Source organism: Pagrus major, chromosome 12 (assembly GCF_040436345.1).
Source record: "Pagrus major chromosome 12, Pma_NU_1.0".
In the NCBI taxonomy this organism is placed as follows: Eukaryota; Metazoa; Chordata; class Actinopteri; order Spariformes; family Sparidae; genus Pagrus; species Pagrus major.
This window is the reverse complement of record NC_133226.1, coordinates 28,190,859-28,211,633: the sequence shown is the minus strand read 5'-3', so window position 1 is coordinate 28,211,633 and position 20,775 is coordinate 28,190,859. Positions and strand designations below refer to the sequence as shown.

The following is a 20,775-nucleotide window of genomic DNA, read 5'->3' as shown; positions in this document are numbered from 1 at the left end:
TAGTGACATAATCAGAAATTGCAACTTTGCCGTGCAGCTCTGAGAGGTGTGTGCAGCAGAGGCATGTCTGTGGTGTTTGCCACATTGAGGGAGTGCCCTGTCTGAGAGCAGCTGTGTGGAAACCATGTCTGTTTGTTCCTGTAACGTTTATGCACTGAGGAGGTCACACAGATACTGGTATCAAACATTCTTATGTTAACAACTGTTGAAGTCTTTTTAAAAGGACTTTCTAAATAAAAAGGGAGATTAGATTTATCTACTGCTTTTATTAAATGATGAAAAAGCAGTCGGGTGCAGTAACATAGAAAATTGAGGTTTTCATACACTGAGCTGCATCGTGAATCACTTGAGCTGGAATTACAGGTTGTAATATAATCATGTTAAAGAAAAGGTGACGTTCATGTAGTCACACAGCACGGAGAAACATAACTCACTACAGTCTCTGCACAGGAAGTTTCTTGTATCTGAGGCTGTTTCTGTGAAATCACGTGACCACAGAGCACCCGCCCTTCATGCTGGTATAAAGACTGCTGTCTGCTCTCGCTGCTTCCTCAGCTTCCTTTTCCATCAGACAGCTTTGTGAAGCCTACAGCAGGTAAGAACAATTTAATAAGGTTAAACAAGTTTAGGTAGAAACAATTAAATACTTGTAAATGTGCAGGATTTTAGACAACTCAAACGCTTCAAATGAAACAGAGTCACTCGACATAACTTATATTAACATATGAACAAATAACCACTGATGGCAGAAAAGTTTTAAAAGTGAAGAAAAAGTCTGTTGAGTGAATGTTTTTATGTGAAGAGGAGACAAATTTAGATTCTCTCTCTTTTGGATTTAAAGTTCTTCACACATGAAGAAGACCTCGGCTCTCACATGTAGTTTTATAGCAGAACTAGATACCAGATGCAAAGATGGCGCCTTTTCAGTCCCATGAGAAGTGCTCGCTGAGAGGAAACCGCCAAAACATGCCCTCATGTACACAACGCATGAAGGGCTGAGAAAGACAGTCGACCACAGCAGATCAACAATAATCAAAAATAAATTGTAAATGTCTCCACAGAAACTCCCTGATGGACTATAGACTGTACAGCTTGTTCCTCAGACTCTGCACAGAAAAACAGAACAAACATTTAGTTTGAGGAAACCTTCCTGAAAATGGAATCAACGGAACCAAAAAGGAACAGCAAGGAACATCCACCTTTATTTACTGATCCACCTCCTGAATCTACAACAGAGGTAAGAAACCAACTTCAGTCAAAACCAGTTTAGTTTTAATGGATCTGAACTGAACCTCCTGATTGATACATTCTGTGTGTTTGTTGTCCATAAAACTGTTAATATCCCAAATACATAAATAGATGCCTCAATAAATAAATAAAAACATCATTAAAATGCTAAATTAATATTGAGACTAAATGCAGGCATTAACTAATTTACAAAATGTGACAGAAATTCATCCTTAAGTTTTAATTTGCTTCTGTATTTATTCACCTTTGTATTAACTTCTCTGTTTATATGGTGATGAAGGTTCTGTCACGGTACAGCACTAAGAATTTCCTCTTTTTTATACTTTCACATTTAATTTCTATTTTATTTATTATTTATTTAATTTTGAATGCATTTATTTGTTTTCCATGAACTTGATTTCTGGATTTCCTTTTTACTTTTCTTTATGTATTTCTGCTTCATTATGTAAATGAGGGTGCTGCCAGTCAAAGCCAATCACAGCACAGTAGTCCAGGACTATGAGGACAAATAAAACAGCAGCACCAGCGACAGCCTCAGTGTCGCAGCTACTCTGATCTGGATCAGAACACAAAATGGTGAACTGACTGTAGAGAGCTGAAGTCACGGCCCTTCAGTTTCCCTCATGGGAGCTGATTTCACAAAGACTTTGTGTGGTAGTGAATGAAGAGAGACACATTATTTATTGATCCTGTTTGTTCCTTTAAAAGATATTTTTCAAGTCAAGAAAGTCTCAGTTTGTCATAAATAAAGTAAAATATCATCTGCCAGCTCATTTACATAATGAAGCAGGGTGATGGTTCAGTCTGGTGTCAGGAAAGAGCTTTTTAAACACTGTTGTGGATCTGATTGTTATTTTGTTGAATCGTGTCATTGTGTTAGTTTTCTTCATTACAGATGAATTAAATGTAGTTATGGTTTGATTTTGTTTCTTCAGACACCAACACCAGACGTCACCATGGCAACAGGGTGAGTGACACAACTAACCTTTAAAACTAGATTCAAACAGCTGCAGTAAAGTGCAGCTGCAGACACATATACACACAGCAGTCTATACAGAGCACAACACAGTGACATGTGCATCACTTTAACAGCAGCACATGTTGATGGAGGTCTCAGAGTTTTCAGCCTGAACAGTAATTATTCTGTTCTGTTGTTTTCTTGTAGTTAAATAAAGTTTGTAAATGTTGAAGAAGTGGAAGAAAGGTTGAACACAACTACACTGATGTCAACATGATGACTGCAGAGAAACAGACACACATGTGTAGCAGCTGTTTTTCTGCGTTGTGTTATGTAGTTAGGAAGTGAGCCGCACACTGGGGTTGAGCATCTATGGGAGTTTAATCTTCAGAATAAAGAATAAAAAACAGGCGTCACACACACCGAGCCACACTGCAACTCCCCACCACTCGGCTCCGAGCACACACAGCTCTATCACTTTGTATATTACACAAAATATACAGCATAGCTCATACTGTATTAAAATGAATGTGGAGATACAGTGCACCATGTAAAACAAAACCCAACATTCGTAAAACCAGGATTCAAAGTGCAATGGAAATGCATTAAATCTTTCCCACACGTCTTCCACAGTCTAAAAGAATTAAATGAATTCACCCACATTAGTTCATTTTTTATAGTGCAAAAATATCAAAAAATGAACTGAATTAGACAACTAGCATACCTTCAGAATAAAGAAAAAAACAGGCGTCACACACACCGAGCCACACTGCAACTCTCCACCACTCTACAAGGAAAAATGTAAATTCAAATTCACATAACCACAATAAAACATCACATAACATATTAAATAATATAGTTATTACACAGCCATAGCATGCAGAGCACAACCTCATGACATTAGCATGAAAAAGAGAGAAACAGAGGAAAAAAGGCTAAGTTAACTAACTCTGCATGAATAACTCAGTTTGAGATTCAATTTACAAGTTGTTAATCAATGGAGGCTTGACCAAAAGTTTCATTAGCATGTTACATTACAGCAGATATCAACATATTGTGGTTTTGAATGGGAAAAAGATATAATAAATAAGACAATGGAGAGAGCGCCTCATAAAGTTACTCACCAGCTCCAAGCACACACAGCTCTATGACGCTAGGTGGTGCAACGCCAAAACAACACCCCAGGGGAACAAAGGGCATACGATTGAAAATCACCGTAGGAACCTTTCTTTTTCTTCTTTTACAGGAGGAAAAAATCATTTTGGGGAAGTTCACAACACAAAAGAAAGATTTTAGGGAAAATAAAATAACAAAACATAATAAGAAAATTTGACTTGGCTACATCTGCATCAAAAGGAGCTTCTCTGCACTGATGTAATGGCACTTTCACAGGAAGTTTGGGTGCCAGGGTCGGCCACCCCATGTAGGGACTGCTCTGTAGCTTATATAAGGGTACAAGAACTTGGTAACATCAGTGAGCTGTGGTCGAAGGAGTTGTTCCCAATAAAGGAAGACTTCATGAGCTCAATTCCTCAGGTTGTGGGTCAGCTGCAGGCATGGTAGGCCACTGCTGTGGTCGACGATGGAGGAACTCTTCTTCTAATCAAACCAACCGTGAGAAAAACACAAGCACAGCCCATCAATATCAGACAGCCACTGAACATACAGTCAGGAATAAATAACATGTCAGTTATGCTGACAGAGATTTTCGTAGCCCTGGTAGTCCACTGGACAAGGGTGGGGGGAGATCGGACACCCTGGGCCGAGTGCCAATATTTGTAATTATGTTGAGATAATTCACTTCTTTATATCCCAGTTTTGAACTTAGCATCCCAGCAACACTGACAGTCGCTCATACAGTATGCAAATTCTCTCAATACAATACTAAAGTAGAGGCAATGTTAATCAAAATCACCACAGCAATCCTTTTTAGCTACACAACTGATAATATATACAAATGCTTATAGTTGCAAAACAGTGATAAATATAATGATAAAAAATTAGATGGGAGGATGAGAAAGAAGTCTGCCTGACTCTGTGCTTCTATGTGCAGGCAGGAAGTTCTGTGTAACAAGACACGTCGCGTCCTTCTCTGAGCAGCTCTTTGAGTATCTTCTGACCAGCAGCTCGACCCCATCTCCTCTCAACACAGCAATTTAGATGGAATTAGTGATATCCTCCAACAATACACTATGCAGACCAAATTACTTTTTTTGACAAAGTGACAGCGATATTATCATCACAAGCTCAACTCTTTACCACAGCACTAGCAACATCATCAACAAAAACTTGAACTTTTTAGCAAAATGGCAGCAGTTTTATCGACAATGACTTAAACAGCACAAAACATTATAAAACAGTCACAATGCAATCATATTATAGTACTTGGCATGGCAATATGTAACACATTAATAATTCGTTGATCATATCACCAGAAGGAACACTGTGACGTCAGCCTTTAATTGGAATTTAAAGTGATAATTTGAACTAATTATATGTATTTATCGCTTTTCTAATTTATAGTTTATTATTGCTAATTATAGTGTTCTTATTTGTTGGTTTGGGGTTATTACAGGCTATTTTTTAATGCTCTGGCTCCACTTCTGACACTCAAAGTCACATTTTTGGATTGCAGTCTGGTCTTATCTCAAGACCTACTCTTTACCCCCGGGTTAGGGCTTCTCATAGACTCATATGTCTTTAAACTCATACAAAGAGTAACCTTACTCTTTTCTTTTTTTTTTTTTACTCATAGAAAGAGCAACTTTTGCTCTTTTATCTTTAAACTCATAATCTTGTTGTGACGCCAATTATGTTGCAGATAAAGTATTCAGTAATGCAAATACACAATACAGTGTGCTGGCTATCTGCATTGTTGGGCCAGTCGGACACTTTCACTCCCACCAGCCTGACTTTCCCCCTTTCTACTGATCATTATCATCAACTAGCCGGGTTAAAATGTCCCATTTGAATCAATCTCTGGCATTATTGTCAAGCTAGCAGCTATGGGAATGTATGAAAACAGTTTTATTACAAATAAACAAAAATGATGTATAGGCTTAGGCTATTGTTATTGTTTTCTTCCCAAAAGTTACAAAGAAAGGCTTGCTGGGAAATTTGTTTGACCAATGGCCATGCTTGCCCCCTGTTGCTCTAACAACCTAGAGACGTGCATCAGCAACAGTGAGATCAGATGAAAATGTCAGAAAGTAAAGGAGGAAAAGCTCAGAGAGAAAAGGAAGCAGGAATTAGAGGCTCAGGTTTCCAAATACAAAAAAATCAATTCAACTGTTCGGCCAATCTGGAGCCAATCCCAGCTTCACACAATAAAAACAGTAAAAAGTCATAATTGAGATTAAAAGTAAAATAAACAGGCCAAATAATCTGAACGAAAAGCAGAATCTCTGAAAAATGCACGTTTCTCAGGAGATGCCTCCCCCATCCGGCCCCAAGGACGGGATGTCATCATTCAGGGCCATGGCATCAGTTGAAAAGGTTGTTGACCTCCAGTCGTAGCTGATCTGGGAAGAATGGCTTCACCAAGCACAGTGTTTAATATGGAGAGGATGGATTGAGCAGTGGCTACAGACAAAAAGCCCATAATTAAGTTGTCCGTGCTTCTTAGATCCTGTTTCAACCATCTAATGTGCTTCTGTGACTGTAAGTAAGCCGACTGGCAGAAATGACAAACAGCCTCGATCAAAGTGTCTAAAGGGCCTGTTAGCAACTGGCTAAAAACAGACCTTACTAAACAAGAGTAAGCCGATTGTGGCGAGTGAGAGGGTTGTGCTTTGGGCAGCACTTTGATTAAGAATGAATTTTCACGCCAAACAACGCCACCCTGGGGGTTTCACCCAGGGACCCCTTTTTTAAAGGACTATTTTTAAACCAAAGAAGGCACTCAGGTCCGTTTTACAATTGAGACAGACAGCATTTCTGATTACAAAACAAATATTTATTAATTGTTATTCAACATTTTTAAAACTCAAATGTTAAAAAGTCACTCACTGGGGCAAAAAGGGGAGCCCATCAGGGCTGAGACTTACTGGGCAGATGGGTCCAAAACAAAGGGGGATCCCAGGAACACCACACGTGAAGTAAATGAAAGTGAAACAAAATCAACCCAAAAAAAGTGCTAACACAAGGAGGGACACCGCCACCAGGACACCAATCCGCCACCCTAGACTCAGCACCTGAAGGGGGGGGGGGGGACAGCAAGTGAGAAACAAAAGAAATTAGATACAACTCATCACCAAACGCACATAAGAAATCAAGAAATTAACTATACAAGATCTCTAATAACACAATAGCAAATCAAATAGAATTAACATAATCTATATTAGCACCAATGAAATTTACCTGCAACCAAAATAACCGTAAAGCCAACATAAGAGTCACAATTACAGGTTGCAGTGAAAGCAATGATTACAAAAGAAACAGAAAATGCCATAAAGAGCAACTAATCATACAGAAAATAAAATAACTAACACACACACGCACACACACACACACACACACACACATTAAGATGCGGCAACACCCACGCGAGCCTCTGCCACCAAATGAATGCGGAAGTGGAGGGCGTCAGGAAGTGACGTGACCCAGGATCCGTCAGGCAAGAGGACAACCAGGTGCCTTCTGCCTGCCTTTTATAAGGTGCTCTCTCACTGCCATCGGCTGGGAAGAGCCACCCAGCTAAAATCCACCACACAACTTCATACTGCTACACAAGCAAGGTGCAGTCTCCACAGTTATAGTCCGGCTAAGATCCAAGTCCAGTGTCTAATCCTTTATCCAGTTAAAAGATCCAGTAAAAACAACTCAGACTGACTGGAACCACAGCTGGACCTCGGTAGATGCACATTTTGAACGCTTTAGTCTGTCTGTCATCAAATCAAATCAGTTTTATTTATACAGCCCAAAGTCACAATCACATCACCTCAGTGGACTTTACAGTCTGTACATTGATCAACATCCTTTGTCCTTAGACCCTCGATTCAGGTGAGGAAAAACCCTTTTAACAGGAAAAACCTCAGGAGGAGCCACAGAGGAGGATCTCTCTCCCAGGGTGCAATAGATGTGACATGTACAGAACAGAACAACACAATCACATTCACAGATTTCATTGACAGAATTCAGATTCAAGTAAATTATATAAAATCTATGTAAAGAGTGTGGATCCAAGAGGACGACTGAGCAGGTGGAGGCATCGCCAGGTGGAGCCCGAGTCACACGACCTCCTCTCCACCGTGGTGACCTGGAGGACGACACACAAGATAATTAGCTAAAAACACCAGAATGTATGAAGATTTAGATTTTACAAATGTACAGATATAAAGAGGTTGTAAAACAGAAGACGGCAATGATCCATGGGAGCCCAGGGTATGACGATCCAGATCTGTCAATATGTATTGTAGATGGGTGGGTCCACTGATCCGTCTGTGCTAACAGCAGCTGTTTAAATACACAGCTGGTACATTTTGTTCTGGTCCAATCAGTAAATAGAAGTTTTATTTAGTTTTATTCTGATTCATTTGATTTAGCTTTTTCACAATTAATATAAAATAACATGTTGAGACGTAGAAGGAGGGGAGGCTGAAGTCTGTACATGAAATTAAATGTTTCAATGATCTCCTTCTTCTACAGGAAAACAAATGGCTCAATGAAATACGAGGACATCATCTCCAAGAGTCTTCTTGTCCAATCAGGATCTCCTGCTGTCTACCAGCTGAGACCAAAGACAGAGAAGATTGGATCTCTAAGAAGAATGACTCTTGGTGAAAAAGATCTGGACCAGTCAAACAGAACCATCTTACTTGTGGGAGAAACAGGAGCAGGAAAATCTGCTCTGGTCAACGCTCTGGTCAACTACACCATGGGAGTGAAGTGGGAGGACGAGGTCTGGTTTCAGATTGTAGAGGAGGACAAGAGAAATCTATCTATCTGTCAGACATCAGATGTGATCGTGTACCAGATCTTTGGATTTGAAGGTAAAACTCTGCCCTACTCTCTGACCATCATCGAGACTCCTGGATACGGAGACACCAGAGGGATTGAACTAGATGCTGCAGTCAGTCAAAGATTATTAGACTGGTTCCGCTCAGATGATGGAGTTCATGAGATTAATGCAGTGGGTCTGGTGCTGAAAGCAACTGAGAATCGACTGAGTGATCGACTGATGTACATCTTTGATTCAGTGGTGTCTCTGTTTGGTAAAAACTTGGAGGAGAACATCGTTGCCCTCATCACACACTCTGATGGTCTGACACCTGAAAATGCTCTGAAGGCTCTAGAAGATGCAAACATTAAATGTGCCAAAGACGAGGACGGTGAGCTTCTTCATTTCATGTTCAATAACCGCCAGAGCAGAGAAAAAACAAAGAAAACTAAGGTTGCTTTAAAAAGTGCATGGGATGTGACAACAGATGGAATCAGTCAGTTCACAGACTTTCTGACAAAAACTAGACCACAACAGATGAAGACAACTGTTGATGATCTGAAAGAGCGAATCAGACTGACAGCCTGCATCCAAAACCAGAAAGAGAGGATTGAATTGACTGAACTAAAACAGACAGAAATCCAACAGACCCAGGAAGCTCTGATGAAACATGAACAAGAGATGAAGACTGATGAGAATTTCACTGTAGTAGTTCCTGTGATCTGCAAAGAACTTGAAATTACCAAAGACAGCGCTGTTCGCTGTACAGTCTGTGAGAAGAACTGTCACTATCCATGCAAATGTAAGAGTCTTAATAAGTGTGAGGTCATGAAAGATGGTTGCTGCACTGTATGTCCCAAGAAGTGTCTTGTGTCAGCTCATGTGAAAGGAAACAAGATCTGTGTGAACAAGACAACAGGAGTTAAAATGACCCTGCAAGATGTGAAAGAGAAGTATGAAGAGAACAAGGAGGAACATGAGAACAAGTTGAGCCTTTTGGAAATTCTTGGGAAGAAAATGGAAAAACTTGAGAAAGAGAGAGATCAGATGTTGGAGGAGTCCTTCCAGCATGTTGTCAATCTGGAGAAGATCGCCCTGAAAGTTGATTCACTGTCCACTCTGGTCCACTTGGACTTCCTGATTGAGAAGATGAAGGAGAAAGGAGACACAGAGAAGGTCCAGAAACTGAAGGAGATGAAGAGTCGAGTGAAGGAGGATACAGGATTTAGAGCAGCACTGAGGTAAGGCTTTAATAAACTAACATCAGCTGGTAAAGGAGCAACAAAGAAGTGAGCGAAGACCATGACAGAGAGCAGACAGTGTAGAAAACAGCTTCACACTGTTGATACAAATGTTGAAACATCACAAAATGTTGTTGAGTGTGTTTCTATAAAGTGTTGATGTGATAACTACATCACAACATTGAAATGTGATCACCACAGCTAACAGCTCTGCATTAAATGGAGTGAGGACGCCCCCTGGTGTTTCATGTTGAATACAACAGCTCCCTCCTCTATATCACTCATTTAACACAAAGTCACATCCTGTTGGAGAAAAATACATTATTTGTGCTGGACATTGCTGTTATAATCATGTTTTTCTCCAATATAATCTCTCTTGCTCACATGTTTATGCTCTTGCTGGTATGAATAGATGTGTCTTATATATCCACCATGATATTATAATGTTGAAGTTGTTGTGAAACTAAATAGAAGTAAAGTCATTATAAAGGAGTTCAGCCTGGAGGGGTTAAACCTCTTCCTGTGTGTTGTGACTGTTAATAACAGCAGGATGTATGTGTGGAGGAGGTCAAGGTGCAGCTGGTGGATGTTTGACACTTTGTGACATTTGGATGAGAGAAGAACAAAGTGTCTTTAGACGAGAACCTGTAACGACCAAGTAGAGAAAGGTCAATAACAGCTTGAGTGAAGTCATCAGATGTTAATGCACAGTGGTAGACTTCATGTATTGTAGATGGGCGGGTCCACTGATCCGTCTGTGCTAACAGCTACATCACAGAATGCTAGAAAACCATTTATTACATGTTTCTATTGTTAATGAAGCTAAATGTGGAAACTTAAAGCAAAGTTCTGCCTTTAAAACTTGAACCAACTTTCACCTGAAGCCATTTTCAAATAGTTTCTAATGTTTGATTTGATTTAAGTGTTTAAAGATGTAAACCCTGTTTATTGTTTAATACATTCTGTAAATCACTTTGAATTACATGTGTTTGACTTCAGAGTGGTTTTAATACCTTCTCAAAATCAGAAGAGGTCCATTACAACACCAGAACACTTTAAATACACAGCTGGTACATTTTGTTCTGGTCCAATCAGTAAATAGAAGTTTTATTTAGTTTTATTCTGATTCATTTGATTCAGCTTTTTCACAATTGATATAAAATCAATTCTGTATCGGATGCCCCCTGGACGCCTCCCTCGGGAGGTGTTCCAGGCATGCCCCACCGGGAGGAAGAGACCCCGAGGAAGACCCAGGACACGCTGGAGTGACTATGTCACTCGGCTGACCTGGGAACGCCTTGGGATCCTCCCGGAGGAGCTGGAGGAAGTGTCCGGGGAGAGGGAAGTCTGGGTATCCCTGCTCAGGCAGCTGCCCCCGCGACCCGGCCCCGGATAAGCGGAAGATAATGGATGGATGGATGGATGGATATAAAATAACATGTTGAGACGTAGAAGGAGGGGAGGCTGAAGTCTGTACATGAAATTAAATGTTTCAATGATCTCCTTCTTCTACAGGAAAACAAAAGGCTCAATGAAATACGAGGACATCATCTCCAAGAGTCTTCTTGTCCGTCCAGGATCTCCTGCTGTCTACCAGCTGAGACCAAAGACAGAGAAGATTGGATCTCTAAGAAGAATGACTCTTGGTGAAAGAGATCTGAACCAGTCAAACAGAACCATCTTACTTGTGGGAGAAACAGGATCAGGAAAATCTGCTCTGATCAACGCTCTGGTCAACTACGCCATGGGAGTGAAGTGGGAGGACGAGGTCTGGTTTCAGATTGTAGAGGACGAGAAGAGAAACCAATCAGAGAGTCAGACATCAGATGTGATCGTGTACCAGATCTTTGGATTTGAAGGTAAAACTCTGCCCTACTCTCTGACCATCATCGATACTCCTGGATACGGAGACACCAGAGGGATTGAACGTGATGTCATCATCAGTGAAAGATTATTAGACTGGTTCCGCTCAGCAGATGGAGTTCATGAGATTAATGCAGTGGGTCTGGTGCTGAAAGCAACTGAGAATCGTGTGAGTGATCGACTGATGTACATCTTTGATTCAGTGGTGTCTCTGTTTGGAAAAAACATGGAGAAGAACATCATTGCCCTCATCACACATTCGAGTGGTACGACATATAAAAAGGCTCTGAAAGCTCTCGAGGCTGCAAACATTAAATGTGCCAAAGATGGAAATAATCAGCCTGTTCACTTCCTGTTTGATAACTACCAGCAAGAAGACAGGACAGAGGACCCAGAAGACCTTCAAGATGCATTTACAAAAACAACTAAAGGTCTGAAGATGTTCACAGACTTCCTGGAAAAAACTAGACCACAACAGATGAAGACAACTGTGGATGTTCTGAATTCACGAGTCAGACTGACAGCCTGCATCCAAAACCTGAAAGAGAGGATTCACTGGACTGAACTAAAACAGACAGAAATCCAACAGACCCAGGAAGCTCTGAAGAAACATGAAGAAGAGATGAAGAATGATGAAAAGTTCACTGTAGAAGTTGATGAGGTCTACAAAGAGAAAGAAACTATCAGTGCTGGGAGGTGGGGGTTCGGGTGGTTTTATGACGGAGCTACCTGCTGTACAGTCTGTGAGGAGAACTGTCACTATCCTGGATGCACAGTGGCCCCGAGTCCAAAGCACTGTGAGGTCATGAAAGATGGCTGCTGCACTTCATGTACTGGGAAGTGTCGTGTGTCAGTTCATGTGAAAGGAGACAAGATCTATGTGACCAAGACAAGAAAAGTTGAAAAGACCCTAAAAGATGTGAAAGAGAAGTATGAAAAGAACAAGGAGGAACATGAGAACAAGTTGAGCCTTTTGGAAATTCTTGGGAAGGAAATGGAAGAACTTGAGAAAGAGAGAGATCAGTTGTTGGAGGAGTCCTTCCAGCATGTTGTCAATCTGGAGAAAATCGCCCTGAAAGTAGATTCACTGTCCACTCATGTCCACTTGGACTTCCTGATTGAGAAGATGATGGAGAAAGGAGACACAAAGAAGATCCAGAAACTGGAAGAGATGAAACGTCGAATGGAGGAGGATAAAAGATTTAGAGCAGCGCTGAGATACTGCTTTAATAAACTAACATCATTTACTAAAGCAGTTACAGGAGCAATGAGGTGAGTGAAGACCATGACAGAGAGCAGACAGTGTAGAAAACAGCTTCACACTGTTGATACAAATGTTGAAACATCACAAAATGTTGTTCAGTGTGTTTCTATAAAGTGTTGATGTGATAACTACATCAGGACATTGAAATGTGATCACCACAGCTAACAGCTCTGCATTAAATGGAGTGAGGACGCCCCCTGGTGTTTCATGTTGAATACAACAGCTCCCTCCTCTATATCGCTCATTTAACTCAAAGTCACATCCTGTTGGAGAAAAACACATTATTTGTGCTGGACATTGCTGTTATAATCATGTTTTTCTCCAATATAATCAGGCTCTTGCTCACATGTTTATGCTCTTGCTGGTATGAATAGATGTGTCTTATATATCCACCATGATATTATAATGTTGAAGTTGTTGTGAAACTAAATAGAAGTAAACTCATTATAAAGGAGTTTAGCCTGGAGGGGTTAAACCTCTTCCTGTGTGTTGTGACAGTGTTAGTAACAGCAGGATGTATGTGTGGAGGAGGTCAAGGTGCAGCTGGTGGATGTTTGACACTTTGTGACATTTGGATGAGAGAAGAACAAAGTGTCTTTAGACGAGAACCTGTAACGACCAAGTAGAGAAAGGTCAATAACAGCTTGAGTGAAGTCATTTGCATCCTGTTGTTGGCTGCAGTTAATGTGTGTTATCTCAAAGTGCTGTAAGAACTGAGGAGAGACGGCCTCTCCTCACTCATATCTCTGTGATGCTGATGGAGGCTCTGGCTTGTAATAAGATGATAAAGATGAACTGAGAATCTGAATATTGATCTATCTGTACTATAAGAACTGATTATTTCTTTTTCACAACATTGTCTTTAGTTTCTTTATGTGAACTGAATGTTTTGAAGGTTTATCTAATGTGTTTTTATGTGATTTATTCTGATGTGACTCTGATGTTGACACAAGTCTCAGTAACACATCACTGACATACTTATGCTCATATAAAGCAGTTAAACATGATGTTGTGATGTTCATCACTGTACAGAGGACTCTGAGTCCTGAGTGTTTTTGAAGAGTCATGTGATCTACTGTACTTTGATTTGATTGGTTCTCTGGCTCCTTCATGTGTCTTCATGCTTGTAAAATCTGTCAGATGACACAGTCCACGTGGAAACATGTTGATCCATATTTTGAGTGATTATAATATATTGTGTTATTCCACATGAAGTCATGTCCTGACTGACGCAGTGTTCAGTGAATCATTAATAAAATCTGTGCTTGATGAAATCAGTTTGTTCAGAGTGTCTTCACTGGATCATCAGCAGCTTTTTGACTCTGGTGAATCTTCTGCTGAACTTTCTTCAGTAAACGTCTGTTTGTCTTTGTTACTGAAACACTTTGAGTCTGACACAGATTCACACAGCAGCGTTATAACTGAGGTTTCATTAGAGATGCTTTCTGTAGTGACCACCAGAGGGAGCCAACACTGCATTACTGAAGGGACTCTGCTGTGTGGACTGACCAGACTCTACTGAACTTAAACTAGCACACTTTTTACTGAAAAACACACAAACCCGGCAACACAGCAGAGACCTCACAGGTTCACCTGGTGTCATATAAATAAATCATAAATTATGATTAAATTAGTTATGATGCTTTTCATTTTAATGTTAGTAAACAAAATAACTGGACAGAATAAATTGCTGAATAATAAAAAACTAACCCAACAGTCACGTATCAGAGACCTGATGTGATAAATGTTGCTGATATCTTATACAAAAGATGTTTGACAGAAAATTCAAACTATATTTCCAGTGTCAACAATGAACCTTTAAACTTAATAAAGTTTTATTTCAAGCAGCTCTGTCTGTTTCTGCATTATCTGTGACTGATGATCAGCTTGAGCATCATTTTTATGTGTAAATGTAACGTTCTCACAACATGAAATATTATGAAGCAGTCATTAGAAGGGGCACCACCTCCAATGGGTAATTAATCAATTGATTAATTAGCAGAAACATTAATCACCTCAAATGAATCAGTCTGATATCTTAAAGCTGAACATATTGATTACATTGTTCTCCATCTCTTTCATGAAGGGAAACAGATACAACAACTTAATCCAAGTTTTTGAATGAATAATAAGAGATGGATGATGAATACAGACCACTTAATATATATACATATGTACATATATACAAGTACAATGGATGAATTATCAATTTAGCCATTAAACTAATGCAGACAGAATGAATGTTATCAAAAATGATTCAGAAATGTAAAAAGGGAGAATACTTCACTAAGATCAATAAAGCAAAAATGATTTAAGAATCAGCTCTGCATCAACTCCCAGACAGACACGTGAAGATGGTTGTTTCCTACTTTTCTTTGGTGATGGATGGACTGATGATGAGGTGAACCTCCTGGAAAGCACCGAGCATGGAGACCAGACTCTGTGATCCTCAGAAGCACGATGACGGCCAGATGATGAGAGCTGTACAGCAGGTTCAGTGAAGCAGCTGGTCTCACTTCTTCAGAATGACGAGTTCAGGCTCAGACAAGCTCGTCTGAGTCCACAGAGGAGACACACAGCATGTGTTCTCCGGTCCGGCTGCAGAGTTGAGATGCATGGAGACAAAAAAGTCTTCAAAAGTCCAAAAGTTAACAAGATAAAAACAGGAGGATTACAAAGTTGATGATGATTCATGAAGCAAACAGTGGACTGCTCGTGTCTTTCAGGAGTCTTTGCAGTCTTTCTTCTCAGTTTAGCGATCATCTTCAGCTGTCAGTGAAAAGAGAAAAACAAAAGCCATCACCCATACAGACCTGTTGGCCACATGGCCAATTGGGGGGGTGGTTCACCATGGAGAGCAAAAGCCAAGAGTCAGGACAAGAGGATGAACTGAAGAGATACAAGAGGCGGTACAACGACATGTGTTGTAAAGTTTTCACCGTGTTTTGGAAGAAAGAGGATCCTTGGCACTCTGTTTATACTTACTAATCAATTCATTTGTGTGGAAAGAGAACTGGCCTCTACTTAAAGGAGAGTAATTTGATTGATTTGATTAATTAATATTTGATATTTTAATATATGCAACCAGGGCCGGCCCGAGGCATAAGCGAACTAAGCGGCTGCTTGGGGCCCCCTGGTGGCAATCGGCAATTTACATATTAAATAAATTAAACAAGTGACATAAATGAATGAATGAATGAATAATCCAAGACAAGATGATTCTGATTTCATGATCAATATACCTTCCTACAACTGCTGTGTCTGCCAGCATTTGAGTCATGCGCATAAACTAGACACCTCGCGTGCATAGACACTGCGTCAAGTTCAATCGTCTTATTAGAGTCAGTTGGAAGAGACGGTAATGTTAAGCCATGTCACAAAAAAGGACGTATCCCTCTGGTGCCGAATTATTTGTGTCAATAATTGTCAAGCACAGGTGACTCCGCGGTGGTGGGAGGGGGGCCCCAAATCAAATTCTGCTTAGGGCCCCCAAAAGGCTTTGGCTGGCACTGTATGCAACATATCATAAGAACCAATGGAAGCACTGAGAGCTCATGAGATGAATTAATCAAATAACAAGTAACATGTTGTTATCTGTAGTTTAGGATTATATAAGCACATCTAAAGGTTATTACTAAAACTCATCAGACAGCAGAGTGGAATCCTGTAAATGAGCAGATGTTTAATCAGAGTCAGAGTTTCATAATATCAAAATGATTTCATGTTCTGAAACACAACATATACATATTTACACATTCAAGTAGATGGTTCTGACCATTTCAGTCACTGAGGATGAGCGGAAGAGAAGAAAGAGAGAGAAACCCACTTAGTGATGAATGTGGTGTATTTATGACTCTTAATAGGATGAAGACATCAGGATGAGGATGCAAAGTCCTGGTTGGTCTTCTCAGGTCTGTTCCTGGTCTTTCTTGACTCCTTCCTCCTTAAGGTCGGAGGTCATTGGGTCTGTGTGTGTCTCTGCACTCAAACACAGGCACAACAAGCCTTTCCATTAAACCATCACAGTGTTTATGAAAAAATTGAGTTTCTTCATGTATTCCTGTGTTCGGCCCGCTACATAAAAACAGCTACATAAAAAGCAGAGGAGTCGTGGGCCTTTCAGCCCTGAGTAATGTCTGCAGGTCCTCCTCACAGGCTGCATTCAGCACTGCCTCCTGCTCAGCTGTTATTTTCCCTCCTCGTCTCAAACTACAACATATTTAGAAGGATTTCCCAAAATAACTAAATCATTGGGAGGAAGACTTATGACATCCCTGGTTTGTGATGATCTACTCTGAACTGCCTCCTGATACCCACAATGCCACAGCAACTCAAACAGTAACTTAGTGAATGAAGTGCAGACTAAAGAAACTTCTTCCAGTAATAAACAAGAGTGAATTCTCAATAGCTACAACCAAACCAGTTACCCACATGCATTCACACCAACACAACCTCACAACACTTCACCTTCTTGCCAAATTTCAGCCACATATGGCAAAAACTGTGGTCCCTTTTTATATGATCTTGCATTTCCTTTAAATGTTTTTTAAATGATGTTCTGTCTCAGGTAAAGCACTTAAAATGGTCTTGTTGATGAAACAAGCAGGAAGCAGGAAGTCGTACGCCGAACCACACAACGCCGAACCACATTAGCTAGGCGCCAATTTTTAAAAAACCTTTTAACTGTGTGGGATCTACAACCCACTAGTAAAGTGAACTATCCGCCGAAGAGTGGGGAAGGTCCCCCTGGACATTTCGGCACCAAAGCTGAAGCAAAATTGTAACTCACCTCCGTGTGTTGACACTGTGTTCCGGGGTGACAGATCTCCTGCACAGGCTGCAGGTACGATGGCGGTGTGTGAGTCCTGCCTCCCCACCCTCTCAAAACTGAGGGAGAGCGTCTCTGACCTGCAGGCTGACCTCAAGGAGAGGGACAAGATCCTTATGGATTTCTCCACCGTCGCCACAACCCAGGCGAAGCTTATCGCCCATCTAAAGGCATCTGGCGCTGGTGACCGGAGCATGACGGCCACGAACAACCCCACTCTGCCGTGGACCGGCTCTATCACCACCGGAACTCCGGCACCAGTACTCACCGAGTCATACTGGCACCGCCAGGGAGCCAAGCCCAAGACATCGGCACTCTCCACCTCCTGCCTTCGCCCTGCGGAGTCGCAGTGCTCCATTAGGGAGAATGGAGTAGTGGCTCCGGCTCCGGTGAGCTCAACTCCACTCAAGCTGAGGGAACCCTGGTCGGTGGTGAACAGGGGCGCTGGGGCTCGTCCATCTCCCCCTCCTCCGCCTCTGGATCTAACACTGGATAACAGGACCGCCTGCTGGACACGGGGAAGCAGCTAATCATCTCCGGCCCGCTTCCCCCACCTCGTTATGGTGCCGCCTTCGCCAGCTGCACATGTGGCTGAAGGAGTGTTGCCTGGGAAAAAGTTTGTGGACAATTTATGGCTTTTTTAAACAGACCCCACCTTTTTAAACAGCACGGCCTGCACCCAAACCAGGAGGGATCGAGGCTTTTATCAGTTTTAACATTGACCTGACTGTCCGGTCCTGCACCTCGCTCACACTCGCCTTCACCCCCCCTACCTACACCATACACGGCCCCCCCTCAGTAGCCCCAGTGGCACAGGACAATATTCACGCAATCAAAACTATAACTTCACACAGACAAATGAGACCCAGGACTGTTTTTAGATCAAACACTGTTTTTAACATTCCTCTGCAAAAACGTGATGAGCGCACGTTCAGCGCAGACGTTAAAATGGCCGTGCTGAACGTGCGCTCTCTTTTAAACAAATCTTTGATCATAAATGACATTATTTTAGATAATAACCTGGACAGCATTCTCCTTACAGAGACATGGCTTGACACTGATGCACCTGTTGTTCTCACTGAGGCTTCCCCACCAAATTTTAACTTTTTATTTTCAACTAGGGGGTGCAAAAGAGGGGGCGGTACTGCTTCAATTACAAAGAACACCATGCACTCCAACAAAGTCTTTTTTAACAGCTACTCATCATTCAAGTGTCATGCCTTCGTTTTTAGCAGCCCACCTATCCTCTGTATGACAGTCTACCGACCACCCCAGTACTCCACTTCTTTTATTAGGGAGTTTTCAGAACTTTTATCAATTATTCATACCACTTTTAACAGAATTGTAATAACTGGTGATTTTAATCTACATGTTGACATCTCTTCAGATTCAATGTCCAGAGAATTTTTAAAGCTTTTACACTGCCTTGATTTTAAGCAACATGTCATGCAGCCGACCCACAGCAGGGGGGGCACCTTGGACCTGGTTATATCTTATGGCCTGTCGATTGGTGCACCCTCTGTTGTGGACTTGGCTGTATTTGACCACTTCTGTGTGTTTTTTTTACAATCACCAGTTTTAATCAGCGGGAGGCCCCTGTGGGAACAGTGAGGAAACGCTACCTAACTTCTGAAGTGGCTGCAAATTTTATCCAGATTTTACAGAGCACTCCTGCCGAAATTTTACCAGCACCCTGTGATTTTATCACTGACAGCTTTAATAATAAAATAAAGTCAACACTGGACTCAGTGGCTCCACTTTTAATTAAAACAATTAAAACAAGACCTACACCCCCGTGGAGAACTGAGGAAATTAAACAACTCAAAAGGGAATGCAGGAGTGCTGAAAGGAGATGGAGGAAATCAAAGTTAACAGTTCATTATGAAATATTATGTGAATACCTCAAAACTTACAATAACACAGTCAAACAGGCAAGAATCTCCCACTTCCAACAACTAATCCATGATCATAAAAATAACCCCAAATTCTTATTCTCCACAATCGATCTTTTAACAAACAAAAATTTTAAAAGATCCTCCAAGACACCAGACAACACCCTTTGCGAGGACTTTGCAGACCACTTCAGAAGAAAAATCAATGACATCAGATCCAGTCTTTTATCCCAACAGTTTTTAAGTGTCGACACACCTGGATCATTGATTTCACCTGTGGAAAGTTTTGCCCTGGTTGATGCGAGGACACTTGGTAGAGTTTTCTCCCAAGTAAAGCCCACAACCTGCCTTTTAGATCCAATTCCCACACCGTTTTTTAAAACACTCTATGGATTCTTTGAGGAACAACTGTTATATATGGTGAACTGCTCTCTGCAGACGGGTGTCTTCTCCACCTCCTTTAAAACGGCGGTGGTAAAGCCCCTTCTGAAGAAGAGCGATTTTGACCCCAACGTTGTTTTTAATCAAGTGAATGATCTCTTAAACTCAAAACATATTTTAGAGAGCCATCAGTCTGGTTTTAGGATGAACCACAGTACAGAGACAGCCCTTTTAAAGATTTTAAATGACATCAGGAGCAATTTAGATTATCATAAACTCATAGTCTTGGTACTACTGGATCTAACCACCGCCTTCGATACAGTAGACCATCACATTTTATTAAACAGACTGAGGAACCTGGTCGGCCTCTCTGGTACTGTTCTTAACTGGTTCACATCCTACCTTACTGATCGAAGTTTCTTTGTAAGTATGGATACGTGTTCCTCGAGAATCCACGAGACAAAGTGTGGAGTTCCCCAAGGGTCAATTTTAGGTCCAACTCTTTTTAATCTTTACATGCTTCCCCTTGGGGACGTCATCAGGAGGCACGGCATCAGCTTCCATAGTTACGCTGACGATACGCAACTGTACATCGCCGTGTCTCCTGATGACACAGGGCCAATTGATGCCCTTTTTAACTGGATTTTAGACATCAAGTCATGGATGGCAGCAAACTTCCTGCAGCTCAACCAGGACAAAACAGAGGTTTTATGCTCATACCACTATTCTTACATTTTTTATTATTCTATTTTATATTATTTAATTTAGCTTTTACTTTCTTAAATCCATCAGCTTTAGCCTTTTTACCTTTTACCCTATCATAATGTTTTATTGTTTAATTTAAATGTTTTAGTCGTTTCTATTCCCTCAGTCTTTAGTTTTATACTTTTATCTTTTATTTTACTGTTTTAGTCCCTCGGTTTCCCAGTGTTTCCCTAATGGGGGCCTACCACACCGGGAGTTGTTTCTGGTCTACCGATGGGGGTGCTGTCCCGTGGACGGGTCTGGCCCGGGTGGCTAGAGGGTTCTGCACCTTGGTGTGGAGCCTCCTGTCTGCCTGGGCTGGGGCAATCCCTGTGGCGGCGCCCCCTGCGGTCATGGACCATGATTTCTCTCGGTGTGCGCGGCCCCCAAAGGTAGCTTCTTCCTCACCTCAGATCTC

General features: G+C 41.3%; 1 protein-coding gene across 1 annotated transcript; it reads left to right on the top strand.

Annotated features, from left to right (window-relative positions):
• Positions 1 to 579: 579 nt before the first annotated feature.
• On the top strand, positions 580 to 13,786 carry LOC141006124 (uncharacterized). The gene is made up of 5 exons (XM_073478246.1): positions 580 to 595; positions 1,062 to 1,237; positions 2,184 to 2,215; positions 7,853 to 9,385; positions 10,901 to 13,786. The coding sequence occupies exons 2-5, from the start codon at positions 1,157 to 1,159 to the stop codon at positions 12,522 to 12,524; spliced, it is 3,270 nt and encodes a 1,089-aa protein (XP_073334347.1). The 5' UTR covers positions 580 to 595; positions 1,062 to 1,156; the 3' UTR covers positions 12,525 to 13,786.
• Positions 13,787 to 20,775: the final 6,989 nt, after the last annotated feature.

Bases quoted from the DNA above. Each gene is read 5' to 3' on its own strand.
- LOC141006124 (XM_073478246.1), top strand. From the start codon at position 1,157: ATGGAATCAACGGAACCAAAAAGGAACAGCAAGGAACATCCACCTTTA. The intron at 1,238-2,183 runs GTAAGAAACCAA...TTGTTTCTTCAG, and splicing joins CTCCTGAATCTACAACAGAG to ACACCAACACCAGACGTCAC. The intron at 9,386-10,900 runs GTAAGGCTTTAA...CTTCTTCTACAG, and splicing joins GGATTTAGAGCAGCACTGAG to GAAAACAAAAGGCTCAATGA.